The sequence below is a fragment of the Lithobates pipiens genome, unplaced genomic scaffold, assembly GCF_037356315.1.
Source record: "Lithobates pipiens isolate NorthernLeopardFrog02 unplaced genomic scaffold, aLitPip1_a1.2 Scaffold_11, whole genome shotgun sequence".
NCBI classification, from domain to species: domain Eukaryota; kingdom Metazoa; phylum Chordata; class Amphibia; order Anura; family Ranidae; genus Lithobates; species Lithobates pipiens.
The window spans coordinates 20005647-20020425 of NW_027507696.1; the positions used below are offsets into that span (position 1 = coordinate 20005647).

General features: G+C 41.5%; 1 protein-coding gene across 1 annotated transcript in view; it reads left to right on the forward strand.

Annotated features, from left to right (window-relative positions):
- Positions 1-14021, forward strand: part of PCK2 (phosphoenolpyruvate carboxykinase 2, mitochondrial) — a 32239-nt gene extending 18218 nt beyond the window's left edge. The window contains exons 2-10 of the mRNA XM_077469433.1: positions 4140-4394; positions 6285-6469; positions 6663-6866; positions 6959-7146; positions 7270-7432; positions 9536-9754; positions 9838-9975; positions 13041-13136; positions 13232-14021. Of these exons, the coding sequence (XP_077325559.1) occupies positions 4140-4394; positions 6285-6469; positions 6663-6866; positions 6959-7146; positions 7270-7432; positions 9536-9754; positions 9838-9975; positions 13041-13136; positions 13232-13686 (1903 nt within the window). The 3' untranslated portion in view covers positions 13687-14021. The remainder of the gene's footprint in view (positions 1-4139; positions 4395-6284; positions 6470-6662; positions 6867-6958; positions 7147-7269; positions 7433-9535; positions 9755-9837; positions 9976-13040; positions 13137-13231) is intronic.
- The last annotated feature ends 758 nt before the right edge of the window (positions 14022-14779 follow it).

Below are 14779 nucleotides of genomic sequence, written 5' to 3' on the forward strand. Positions count from 1 at the left end.
TTGACCAAACGACATTGCAATAAGAACATCTTCTGGTACAAGGCGATTCTTTTTTAGAGTAAAATGGACTATATACACGACACCTTTTTTCTCTGGTCTCAACTGAGATGGAATCAAAATCCTGGGTGATAGACTAGTGTAAATTAGCAAATTAAATTGCATGGAGAGGGAATCAAAATTGCCTTAATTGAACCCAGCAGAAATTCTGATCACGTTCAACCAACTTTTTCAATAACCTTCATTAGAGGTGTCTGTTACAGTCCATTGCGATCGTTTGACTTCAGGTGATCAATCCGCCTCATGGGTGCTTGATTGCTTGTTTCACGGCAACCAGTTTTGACTGTATGTTCGATTCTTAGAGGATCAAAAGTGCTTGAAGTTGCCATGTGTATAGTTAGCTTTGTGATGAACCAGCCAGAATTCGAGTCGTAGGTGGCCCTGTTGGAATCTTTCAACCTGACCTACTTTGACCTGAAAATCGAAGGAGCCAGGAGAGAAATTGTCAGCCGAATATGAAGCCATTAGATGCATCCACACGGTATTTTGAAATCCGCAATTGCTGGATGTCAGATTACAATAGTTGGCAGGAGAGCTTTATCCATCTGTGCTCTTGACAGGGGAAACAATTTTTATTTATATTGGCCTAACCATTGTGAGCTACTATTGCCCAATTTGGTGATATTGCAACCGATAAGGTAATTTCCAGCTGTTTTATAGGAACTGACTTCCTGGGTCCTGAAAACTCTTTAAAAAATAAAAGCGCCCATATGTATTGTCATGTAGCCCCAGTTACTTGCAAACTTGTATGCTCATTCCTTTTGTTGCCAACATCTTCTATTTACCACATGATCCATTTTTTTCATTGACTACCCGTACTTGGCTTTTTTGCTGTGGCTACATTCACTGGTGGGGTGATTTGTGACGCCTCATTGTAACCGCCACAACATGCATGTCCCCTCCTAAGGATTACACATACATGTGCAGGCGATCTGTGCGCATACTTACACAGGTGGCACACAAAGGCTGCAGCTTGGGAGGATGTATTACTCCAGAATGCTGCTCGATAAATCACTATAATTGCAAAGATGTGTCTTTTAAATGACCGCAAATGTCAGCCTTAAAATGAGCACGTCACTATTGTCCCAGGTTCTGTGCATCACCATCTGCAATTCTTAAAACTGAACTTTGCTCATCCAGGGCAAAGTGACTGATAGATTACCATGATAACCTGCTAACCAACTGCAAGCCTGCAAGGGCTACATGTTCATAGGTATGCAAGTAAAAGATGTACCGTATTACTTGCTTATCTTGGCTTCAGCAGGCTCCAGCGCTGTCCTCAAGCTCCGGTTCGTGGGTTGACCCTCAGCATCATCAAACACAATGTGGGGTTATTAACCCTACATTGTATGTGAGGAGGCAAGCCTGCGACCACTTAGAGGGGATGCTGGTGGGGACTTGCCTGCAGCAAGAGTAGATTTTGCCTTATTCTGAGAGATTACCTTCCCAACATTTTACCTCTGACCTATTTCCCTGGCAAAAAAAGCCCTGTGAAAGCTCCAATTTGGCCTTCTTAGAGCTTGCACAGACTAAGGCTGGATTCACACCTATGCATTTTTAGTGCTTTTTGCATCTTGCAGATTTTCACTGCAGAACATGTTCCATAGGAAAGTCTAAATGGACTGTAGAGCAAATCTGCAAGATGCAAAAAGCACTAAAACTGCATTGGTGTGAATCCAGCCTAAGGGCCTGCCCCCATGTGCTAAGGCCTAAACCCCAGCATCACGAGGGGGAGAAAGTCACACACTCCCCTATACCCTGGAGTGCAAAGTCCTCACTCAATAGTAAATCACTACAGGAAATAGTAGTAATTAGGGGTCTGCAAGAAGAACCACTGGGTGCGGTGTAGGACACAGGATATTGACACTCCTGGAAGTATCAGGTCCTGGCAAAACTTTAACAGACAATTTCTCTTCAATTTAGGGGAATTCAGGCAGCATTAGTGGTAAGTATTTCTCTTTTTTACAGGTACAGCTGTTAAACATTTGCGAAAGAGTCACTTCAAAGGGATTTACGGCATGATCTAATTATGAAAACTGCAGTCCTGTTCAAAAGCCATGTGAAAATCCTGCTGAATCTTTACCAAGGAACTCCATGAAACGCAGATTAAAAGTACAAAATTGGAAATTTGAGTAAACATCCACAATCATAGCAGGCTTGCAATGTTTGCCGTAGCATTAGTAGTTCACATACTGACTGTAGGTGCCGCCTGAAGTTGATCATTATTAATATTCTTCGATGTGTATTGTGTGCTGTGACCTTTGCTCTATATTACAAATGAACAGTTGCTGGTTTTCTGAAGATGAAACAGCTGGTGAGGCCCTCTGCTGTTTGCGAGAGATTTATTTCTGTTATTTTTTTTATTATTTATGCCTAGCACATTCATAGAATTCCTAGAACAGATACAGATTTGTGTATTTGGTGGTATAGCTATATCCTGAGTGGTACCAATTAAGGTAAATTTGGGGACACATTTATAAAACAGGATTTTAGCAACAAAATATACACCAAATAGAGTCTTTGAGCTATAAGAAGTGTTATAAGGATATTTTAGGGAATTAATATATTTACGACAGTGTCTGTGTAAACACCCCCCCCCCCCCCCCCCCCATCCAACCCACTGTTACCTCTCCAAAACTTCCGACTGCTCTTAGCCAGCAATTGCAAAATATGATATGGGGGACCATGTGACATCCACCTGTGATGTTGTGCTTGGGCCTAGTCACTAAACTAAGAACTGGCACATGATGAAGAGTGTGACATCACTGCTCTCTCTCATTTCTGGGCATCAAGTATATTGGCAGTGGCTGTGGTAGAAGAAGGATTGGCTGGGGAGCAAAAGGGAAAATGACTTCAGTGATTGGGGGAAAAAAAGTTTTTACACAGAAAGTGTCAATTTACCCTGGTTGGGCAGAGTGACTGTGGGGGAGATTTACTAAAACTGGTGCACACAGAATCTGGTGCAGCTGTGGATAGTAACCAATCGGCTTCTAACTTCAGTTTGTTCAATTAAGCTTTGACAGTCAGCGAAGGTTCACATTGAAGCGATTTAACATGTCAAATTGCATGCCAAATCGGCGCCTATTGCCAGCAATGGCACCGTCTGAATCGGTGCGGTGCCACACCGATTCCCAAAAGTAGTTCCTGTACTACTTTTGGCAACTTCAGGGGGTGCATTGTATAGACATCTGTGTGGGAACCTGGCCAGATGTCTGTCAAATCGCCCCCGAAGTCAAACTGCATTGTCCAGTTGAAATTGCGCAATTTCAGCTGAACTCGCACGATTTCTAACACACTCCAATGTAAACCTAGGCTCAAATCTGGAAACCAATTGGTTTCCATGAAGAGCAGCACCATATTCTGTGTGCACCAGTTTTTGTACATCTCCCCAGTGTCTCTTTTGTGACAGCACTAGAGGCGTGTAAAGGTACACAACAGATTGTAAACTCGCAGGAGCAGGGCTCATCTAACCCTCTTGTTTTGAATTGTACTGTTGGTGTAGTGTCTCCCTTTACATTGTAAAGTGCTGCGCAAACTGTTGGTGCTATATAAATCCTGTATAATAATATTAATAACTGTAAAATTTGAAACAAACACATGAATACAAAGAGTAAAGTCTATAATTCTGTCATCTATTGATTTTATTTTCCATCAAAACCGAAAAAAATGCCATAAATATTTTTGTTTTTAATACGTTTATAGGGGTTGTATTTTATTTGACTAACTTAAAAATAAAAAGCATTTGCTTACTGATTGCTATAGGTTTGTATGGCACAGTAACTGTTTTTAAATTTATGGTAAATCACATTCCACTTGAATGATCTTGTGCATTTCCATTTTATGCAAGTTTGTCTTTTATGTCACATTTTATAAGTGGATGGCAGTCTCTTCTCCATATATTCTCCTTACTGAACAATGTGATTCCCTGTTTTGCTTAGTCTTTAGTTATGATGCTGTGTTAGTTATGCACATTTCAAGGTAATTTAGAGATCAGGGTGATGTTTCTATCATGCTTACTGTATGTTTAGAATGAACACAAGTGAAGTCTCACTGTTACTATTTCTTTTTTTTTTCTTGCACAGGCCGTGCTCCCGGACAGTTAAAGCATGGGTGGAGGCACAGCGGGTAAGATGCCGCAGGGCACATGCTGTGCAGACGCTCAGCGCGCAGATGGAGCGCCTCCCTCCAGGTGTCAGAGAATTTGTGATAAGAGGAGCTGAATTGTGTAATCCCCAAAACATTCACATATGTGATGGGTCACCGTCTGAAAATGACACCCTTCTGACCTTATTACAGCAAGAGGGAATGCTGAAGAAACTAAGCAAGTACTCTAACTGGTAAGGTGCCATTTCCATAACGTACAGTATACATTATAGCCAAGGGTATAACTATAGCCATAGCAGACCTTGCCACTGTCATGGGGCCTGGAGCTGTTTGGCTACCCCAGGGGTGCTTAACTTTTTTTAAGAGCTAGGGCCACTTAAGTGATATGATAACCGGTCATGGGCCACAATGAACTATGGGATTTTACCGTCCCCTAAACTGCAAATGTAAATGAGCCCATACTGTCCTGAGCTCCCAATAAGGCTGCTTTCACACTGATGCGCTGCAGTTTACGTGTTTTTTTTTTTTTCTTGCAGGTTAACTGCACTAAGCCGTAGACTTCTATTACATCTTGGGGGTGCGGTACACTTTCTGAAAGCACACCAAGGAGGGTTATTTACTAAAGGAAAATCCACTTTGCACTGGAGGTGCACTTGAAAGTAAAGTCGCTGTAGATCTGAGGGGGACACGCAAGGAAAATAAAAGACAGCATTTTAGCTTTCACATGATTGGATGATAAAATCAGCTCATAAAATTCCACTCATTTCAGATCTACCCCTTAGATTTAGAGTGACTGCACTTCCAAGTGCACTTGCAGTGCAAAGTGGATTTGCCTTTTGTAAATAACCCCCCAAAACTCCTGCATTCAGGATATAATATAAGTATATGGCTCAGTGTAGCTAACCCGCATGAAAGATGCAGGTGCTCTCAGCTGCACCTGTGGATCAGTGTGAAAGCAGCCTAAAAACCATTCTTTACTTTTGCAATGGGCATATTAGCATTCATACAGTGCATGTGATGTTTAATACACCTTTTCCCCTTTCAGCTACTGCTGGCATCTCTCTCCAGGATGCTAGAAAGGTCCCAGGCAAAGTGTCTGGGACAGGTGCTGGTGCTGCAGAGGCCAGTATTGGCTTATGCGGTTCCTGATTCTTCCGCAACCCATTGATCGTGATCTGGGCTTACCAACCCACTATGCTAGAGCATGGGCATGTGCTTCCCTGGTTTGAGATTGCAGGTCACATCAGAGGACTTAGTACCCCTAGGCTACACAATTATTCATGCAGGAACATTTTTTTAAATACATTTTTGAATATAGAATTTAGCAAACTCTACACGATTGCAATGAAATGAAAGGGGTTGTAAATCCACGTGTTTTTTCACCTTAATAATGCATCCTATGCCCCCCATCCCCCCCCCCCCTCCGTTTTACTTACCTGAGCCCTAGAATTTGACCCACAGGGACGCGCTCTCTGCCCGGGGTTCTCGGCTCTTGATTGGATAGATTCATAGCAGCGCAGCCATTAGCTCCCACTGCTGTCAATCAAATCCAATGACATGGGAGCAGAGGACACGGGGCCGAGTCCTGGATTCAGCCTCCATGGATGCCAAATGCTGGACTTGGGAGCATGCCCACAAGGTAATCCCCCGGGTGAGTGCTTCTCCTATGGGGTTATCTGATGTGGGGAGGAGCCACCGAGGGACCCCAGAAGAGCAGGTTCGGGGGCCACTCTGTGCAAAACGAGCTGCACAGTGGAGGTAAGTATGATATGTTTGTTGTGTTTTTTGTTTTGTTTTTTCTTTTTTTATAAGCAAACCCTTTCAATCACTTTAATTTGTATTAGGTAGGGCATATTGATGTAGAGTTTAAAGAGGAAGGGGGGCTTTAGTGATTTTTCTATTGAGTCCTATCACAAAGTTTTTGTACTAATTTCGACCAGTTTTCTTGGCCATGTTTTCATGATTGTTTATTTTATTAGTCCACATTCTTTTTCAGTATGTCCGTGTGTCCTTGTTGACATTGCTCAGTGTTTTATTTATTTTTTTTAAATAAATGTCAGGTTTGGCTGACTTTCTTTTTAAGCAACAAATTAAACTTTGATGATTTTTTTTTTGTTACCTAGCTGGCTGGCAAGAACTGACCCAAAAGATGTAGCCCGAGTGGAGAGTAAGACTGTTATAGTGACTGACAAGCAAAGAGACACTGTGCCAATTCCACTGGAAGGTGCAAAAGGACAACTGGGAAACTGGATGTCCCCTCAAGACTTTGATCGAGCAAAGGGTGAACGTTTCCCTGGCTGCATGAAAGGTTTGCATAATTTTTGGGGGTTTATTAAAAGCATGGATGAAGGTATCTGTGGGTTGAAGGAAAGGAAACTATACTTTTTATAGCCAGCTTTGTGTCATTCTTTCTGCACATATTCTCCACTCTTATTTCTTATATAGCCTCTCTCATCTGATTGTCTCTGGTCTTATTCATGTGTTTGATTTGTTTTTCTTAGGTCGCACAATGTATGTACTACCATTCAGTATGGGCCCAGTTGGTTCCCCACTGTCTAAGTATGGGGTACAGCTCACAGATTCTCCCTATGTAGTCGCCAGCATGCGCATAATGACTCGGATGGGCAAACCAGTGTTAGACGCACTGGGAGATGGTGAATTTGTGAGATGTTTGCACTCTGTGGGACAGCCGCTTCCTCTGAAAGGTAGGATAAAATCCTTGTTATCCTTTGATCATTTTGCATCATATAAATAATATATGTTATATATGGTGTCTCTTTATTTTATTTTTTAACAGCCCCTCTTGTGAATTCCTGGCCCTGCAACCCTGAAAAAACACTAATTGCCCATGTCCCCGATAATCGTGAAATTGTGTCTTTCGGAAGTGGATATGGAGGAAACTCTCTGTTGGGAAAAAAATGCTTCGCTCTGCGTATTGCCTCCCGAATCGCAAAGGATGAGGGCTGGTTGGCGGAGCATATGCTGGTGAGAGAGGAGCTTATAGCACCCTGTACACTCTCTCCTGCACTAGACCCTCTGTCTTCTGTTTCCTGAGCCTTTTCATGTTACTGTACATTCTTCTGTTATGGGGTTTTTTTCCCATGTTAGATTTTGGGGATCACAAACCCTGCTGGACGTAAGCGATACATCGCAGCTGCTTTCCCAAGTGCATGTGGAAAAACAAATCTGGCCATGATGAGGCCATCGCTGCCTGGCTGGAAAGTACAGTGTGTGGGGGATGACATTGCCTGGATGAAATTCGACAGTGAAGGTGCGTGGTACAATTCCTTTTTGTAGTTGGGCTGCCAACAGGAAATGCAGTGAACTATACAGTAAGCTTAAAATAGCAAGGGAAAAATCTGTGAAGATGGATGCATTTTCCTTCTTAAATTAAAGCTAAATTCCTTACAGAAATTAAAATGATTTATTTATATACGCATAGGGAATGCATCTAATATTCATTCATTAAATCTGTGCACCAGATTGCCCCAGTCTTCAAAGGTAGCCAGAAACCCAGTCTCCTAGCACACTCTTATCAAACATCTAGGCAGCTATTACTAACTTTTCTATAAATGGCTGGTTTCAGGGCTTGAATACTTTGTGAGTCTCTGCCCTAGAACAGGTATGCATATATGAGAAATAAGGACTACATATCTACTTAATTTGCTTTATACTTGTTTTTATGAAAGTACTTAATCCAGAGATGGTCAGATTACTAGAAGGAGGTCATTGAAGAAAACGGTATTAGAAAAACATAGGGGCGGCCATTATTGACCATGCTGAAAATGCCAGATGTCTGACTGTCACCTTAAAACAATGGCTTTAACAGTTTCTGAAGTACAGACCTGGAAAGAAAGCATGTAGATCAGAAGTTCTGACTTCACTCAAACTTTATAATCTGCATTTGTTCAGGTCAGTGACTCAGAAAGTACTAAGCCCAGAGACAGTCAGGGAATTGGTATTTTCAGAAAGTAGTACAGGCTGCCTGCAAACATCTGTACAATTTTGTTTCATACCAAGGCACGGCATTAAAAAAAAAAAAAAAAAAATTATATATATTATAATCCATGTGTCCGCTCAGCTCTGTACAGTACAGGCCTGTTCACACCTAGTATACTGCAACAGTATGTGCACTCCTGCCTGCTACTGCAACATGTGTATGCACATTGGCAGTCATTTTTATTGGCACCACAATGCACATACACATCACACCTACGTGCGCTACAGCGCACTGGAGTACACAAAAGGAGGATGCAGTGTACTGCGGTGAAGAAAAAAAAAAGTACTGCAGCCAAGTATTTTTTTTTGTAGGAAGAGAAAAACTCCCCCAAGCTCAACCGCTCTATAGTATAGTTGGTGTGTAGAGTAGAATCTTTCCTTCAGCCTGTCAGTGACATTTTGGAATAGTGGGCTCTTCCTTTTATACTGAGCCCCACTACTTCCAGTTGAGCAGGAGGGCCAAAACTCCCCTAATTAAAACTGCCCTAAACTGCTTCCGCTAAACAGCTAGCACCTGGGGGGAAAGCAGAGGCAACCCCCTGCAGGTGTGCCCAATAATTGTGCCCTCCTGTTATAGTAGCAGTTTATGGGATTATGGAAATTTGGTCATTTTTGCAATCTGTAACTAAAATATAATTGTAGCTATTTATACGTTATCGTTTATTACATTTAAAAACCGCAAGGTTCCTATTGCATTAGTCCCTATCATTGGCGTGCCCATGTTTAACTGGGTGCAGTCTGAAAAAGTTGCAATTCATTTGTTGACACCTGTAGCAGGAATGTCTGCCAGCCGCTTTTTCTCCTTAGTGAAAGCAGATTGTCAACCTAAACGTTTTCATTTTGTCTTTTTCTGCAGCCATAGCTGCACTGGACAGTGAATGAACGGGATAATGCTCTGTGCTGAGCTTCCTGTTCATTTACAAACTGGAGCCTAGTAAACGCGGTTTACTAGGCTTCAGTTATGAATGAACACAGTGAGTGAGTGTGTTAGAAAAGGAAGGGGCTGGTAAATGACAATGTTTACTAGCTTCTTCCCTCACTCTTGATTGATGGGAGCGCAAAACAGGGAGAAGCCCAGGCGATGGTGAGAATTGGCACACCCCCTGCGCATGCCTATGATTTTGGCGAATGTGGGTGCTAGAGCTCAGTAAGATCTTTTTTTCCTCTTTGTCCAATTTAGAAAGGTTTCCTTTAAACTCCTGTCTCTGGGACAGGAATCTTTCCACGAGTGCCACAGACAATAATGAAGAATGACTGAGATTCATTTCTAACCCTTTTACACCCTTGAAAAAAAGTGCTTTTTTGTTATATTGTAGAAGGTAAAAAAAAAAATATTACAGCAAGCACTCAAGTATAAACGTTTTGTCTTTTACAGGACGCCTCCGTGCTATTAATCCAGAGAATGGATTTTTTGGAGTGGCTCCTGGCACCTCTGTAAAAACCAACCCCAATGCCCTTAACACAGTACAAAAAAACACTATCTTCACCAACGTGGGAGAGACCAGTGACGGTGGGGTCTATTGGGAAGGGCTGGATCAAGAATTGCCTCCCGGAGTCACAGTTACATCCTGGTTGGGAAAGCCATGGAAGAAAGGTTAGTCTTCTTCTTTTTTTTGTTTTTCACTAATCTGCATGGTTTTTAAATCTCAAGTTGTAATGAGATCTTTATATCTACAGGAGACAAAGAGCCCAGTGCACATCCAAACTCACGCTTCTGTGCACCTGCTGCTCAGTGCCCCATTATGGATGAGAATTGGGAGTCTCCAGAGGGTGTTCCAATAGATGCTATTATTTTTGGCGGGAGACGGCCTGAAGGTACGTGATTTCAAAATATATACACACACATATGTGCAGTATTAGCACTTAGTCTGAAACCTGTTGGTTCCCAATTCATGATGTCATCTCCAGCATCGGGGGTTGCTAAGGCATTGTCCTGGCTGGTTGTGCTTCCGGCTACCAGTGTTTCTACTGTAGGTTGGCTGTTTGTAGTCTCCCTACGGGGCAATAGTTTTTGACACTGCCTATGAATGATAGTTATTGTTTATTTTTGCATATTTTGTAGCACAAATTATGTTTAGGGTGGTTGTTCTGGTGGGGGTTGGTCTTTAAAGGGCTAATTATGTACTACTATGTAATATATGTCTGTTACTTTGATAAAGGAGGACTGATTCGCCAAAATGCCAGTGCAATAAAGCGTTCCTTTTTTCCTTGAGTGCCTACTATACTTGTTTATGAATATGTCCTAGCCTTTCACTCTTTAATGTGCTTGTCCAGCACAAACACCATTTATGTTAAGGGTCAAGGTGTGTCAGAGGGACTGTTCCGTGAAGTGCCGGTTCACACAGTTGGACGACTTCAAAGTAGTCCAACTCTAAATCCGCCTCGTACAGCGTGACTTCATGGCGGCTTGCAATACAACTTCTGTATAGAACTCAATGCAAGTTGCCCCAAAGTAGTACAGTAACCTTTCTAATTCGGAGTGACTTGAAACGCTCCTATTATAACAGTTCCGTTGCTAAGATCAGAGCGTGATTTGTCAGGCGGCTAAGCCGCCTTACAGGTCGCCACTGTGTGAACCGGGACTTTCTGTTCAAAAAAAGAAAAGATGCATCATAAGACATTTACTAATAAATATTCACTTCTATACCAGGCCCTTTCTGGCACTTTTTTGTTTACATTTAAAGTTACTTAGAATCCCCAAACATTATTATTATTATTTATTCTCTAGGGTCTCTTTTTTAAAAAAAAAAATATATATATAAAAAAATTTTTTTTTTTTTTTAAAGAGACCCTAGAGAATAAATTGCCAGGTTTTGCAATATTTTATGTCGGTATTTGCGCACAGGTTTTCAAAGAAACTTTTTTTTTAATTTTAATGCAAAGAAACACAATACATAACCCAATTTTTTGTAAAATATGTAAGATGATATCACACCGAGTTACTAGATGCCAAAAATGTCATACTTTAACCACTTCAGCCCCGGACCATTTTGCTGGTCAAAGACCAGACCACTTTTTGCGATTCGGCACTGCGTCACTTTAACTGACAATTGCGCGGTCATGCGACGTGGCTCCCAAACAGAATTGACGTCCTTTTTTTCCCACAAATAGAGATTTCTTTTGGTGGTATTTGATCACCCCTACGGTTTTTATTTTTTGCGCTATAAACAAAAATAGAGCGACAATTTTGAAAAAAAACACATTATATTTTACTTTTTGTTATAATAAATATCCCCCAAAAATATATAAAAAAAAAACTTTTTTTTTTTCCTTCAGTTTAGGCCGATACGTATTCTTCTACATATTTTTGGTAAAAAAAATCGCAATAAGCGATTATTGATTGGTTTGCGCAAAAGTTATAGCGTTTACAAAATAGGGGATAGTTTTATGACATTTTTATTAATAATTTTTTTTATTTACTAGTAATGGCTGCGATCAGCGATTATTATATATATATATTTTTTTTTTTATTGTGACTGCGACATTATGGCGGACATATCGGACATTTTTGGGACTATTGTCATTTATACAGCAATCACTGCTATATAAAGGCAGTGATTCCTGTGTAAATGACACTGAAGGGGTTAACCAGTGGGTGGCAGTGTAGGGGTTAAGTGTTCCTAGGGGTGTGTTACTAACTGTGGGGGGCTGGGCTTTCCTTTAGTGAACACTGATCTCTGCTCCAATCACATGGAGCAGAGATCAGCGTCACTAGTTGCTAGGCAGCTGCCCCGTGAGACGATCGCAGGTATGCCCGCGGTGATTGAGTCCGCAGGACCCACGACCGGACTCATGGGGGTCCCGGCCGATGGCGCGCTCGTGTGGCAGGGCGGCAAATTTAAAGGGACATACAGGTACGCCCATTTGCCTGCCCATGCCATTCTGCCGACGTACATTGGCGTGCGCTGGTCAGGAACTGGTTAAAATTGTTTGCGCCCATGCACTGGCAACAAATAACATACATTTTGCTATCCATAGGCAACGCTTTAAAATATTTTACAGGTAATCACTTTAGATTTACAAAGGAGGTCTAGTGCTAGAGTTACTGCCCATGATCTAACATCCGTGGTGATATCTCAAATGTTTGTGACTATCGCTTTTTGCGTACGTTCAGGCAGAACCAATGCACGTGTTCGCCTGTGCACGAGCACAGGAGGACAGGGGCACTTTAATTTTCTTTTTTTTTTCTTTTATTACACTGTTGCTTTAAAATTTAAAAAGGGGACTTTTATTTCAGTCACAAAGAATTTAAATATCCTAATAGGCATGTGACAGATACTCTTTATGGAGAAATCTGGGGTATAAGACCCCAAATCCCTCCTCATCCCTTAAAAGCATTCAAAACACCAAGATCGTTATTTTCAACTGCTTTGATTATTTTTAAAATGGCGCCATTGACATCCGGGTAAACCAGAAGTGCTGTTAGATCATCATTTCCAGGTTACCATAGGGGAGAGCTGATCAAAGTTGTCGGGTTTCCAAACAGCTGGTTGCTCGGGTCCCCTAGTGGGGCAGGAGAGCCCGAGCAAGCCGCGGAAGGTGACAGGAGTCCCCTCCCACTGCTTGTTGGCTGCTAAGATTGCTTTTACAAGCGAAATGACTGTCTGTTCTAAAAAAAAAAAAAAAAAAAAATGGTACCAGTGTGATGCCTGAAGCTACAGGTATCATTCCAGTATAACAACCTGAAGTCCAGCAACGTAAGCGGTACGTCACTGGTCCGGAAGTGGATACGTTGGATCAATAATGAGCACCTTTTAAAGCACAAGTGTGCTGGTTACTATCCTTGTACTCTAATTGCATAATTTGCAACAAACAAGCTGTGTATGTTTGTCCAAAGACCTTTACTATGTATGTTAAGTTGGATATTGGAATATTTTTAGGTGTGCCACTAGTATATGAAAGCTTCAACTGGAATCATGGTGTGTTTGTTGGGGCTGCTATGAGATCTGAAGCAACAGCGGCTGCAGAGCACAAAGGTAAGTCAAAAGATGACTTTTCTACAGACACAACATCTCTTTTGATGTATAAATGGTCCAAATTCTTTTAAATTTGTATTTTTATATTCATTCAGGCAAAGTGATAATGCATGATCCATTTGCAATGCGTCCCTTCTTCGGATATAATTTTGGCCACTATCTCTCTCATTGGCTGAGCCTGCAAAAGAGGGAAGGTCTTCGTCTCCCTAAAATCTTCCATGTCAACTGGTTCCGAAAGGATGAAAATGGACAGTTCTTATGGCCAGGTTTTGGTGAAAATGCACGTGTGTTAGACTGGATCTTCCGTAGAGTAGAGGGAGAAGAGAGTGCACGGCAAACTCCTATTGGCTATCTCCCTGCTGAAGGTGCACTGAATTTACAAGGGATAGGTGGAGTTGACACAAATGAGCTGTTTTCACTCCCTAAAGGATTCTGGGAAAGGGAAGTACAAGAGGTGGGAAAATACTTGACAGAGCAAGTTAATGATGACTTGCCCCCACAAATTATGGAGGAGCTGAAAGGTCTTCATACCAGGGTGAGCCGTATGTGAAGCACTGGAAGGCCAGAAAGGGAGTGATAAGCAAATCTCAGTTCATACATTGCACAAGTGCCTTTCTTTACATATCTGTAACACCAGTTAAAACATTGCAAGCACCCTTTTGAAACGAACGAACTATAAAAATAGGGGCAAGAAGTTTAATCACTTTATGAAGTGATTCAGAAGCTTCAGGACGCAAACCAAAGAAAAAGCAGCAAGATACTATGTAAGATGTATACATCAAAGAATTATATTTCTCTCAAACCGCCATCTGATGACCTCAGGAATTATGATTGTATTTTTCTGTCTTTTTTTTTATTACGAATAAACATTTTTTTTTTTTTGTCTTTGGTGTCCTTCTCCTATTAACCTTCTGACATTTTTGGGTCTGTTGCGTGAATCTGCAGTGTATACTGCATGCTAACAGTGCCAAAACAAGTGTCGTTATCAGAGGTGATAATAATGCTTGATAGAAAGTTTCACATGTATTAAATTATGAAATTAATTCAAGGGAAAAGTTTTGTGCATTTATAAGGTGTTTTGCAATTTTAACACTAGGTGACATTTTCTGCATGGTCCACAGTTTGTACATCTTTATTGTTAACTGTTTCCTGTGCCCTTAAAATCAGCTTGGTCTGGATGCAACTCCCATCCTCCAGCAGAGGCCTGGGGAATGAGCACTCAAAGAACCATGCCCCTGTTTTGAACACCCCACCAAAGACTGGGATCCCAGCAGGGAAGAGCTTTGCGCTTTTGTTGATGGCATCCATTAGACATCATTTTGAGAAGCTTCTGAGGTCATTCAGGATTCCTTGACAAGTGTATTTGACCTGCAAATGTCCTCCTCCTGATCTGCATTTGACTTTCTTTAACCACATAAATACCATGCCATAGCTGCCCATCAGTGCAGCCTCATCAGTCCCCATCAGTGCAGCCTCTTCAGCACACATTAACAAAGAAAATTAAAACCCAGAGGTGATTAAATACCACCAAAAGAAAGCTCTATCTGTCTCAAAAAAAAAAAATTATAAAAATTTCATATGGGTACAGTATTGCATGACCGTGCAATTTTCATTCAAAGTGCGACAGCACTGAAAGCTGAAAA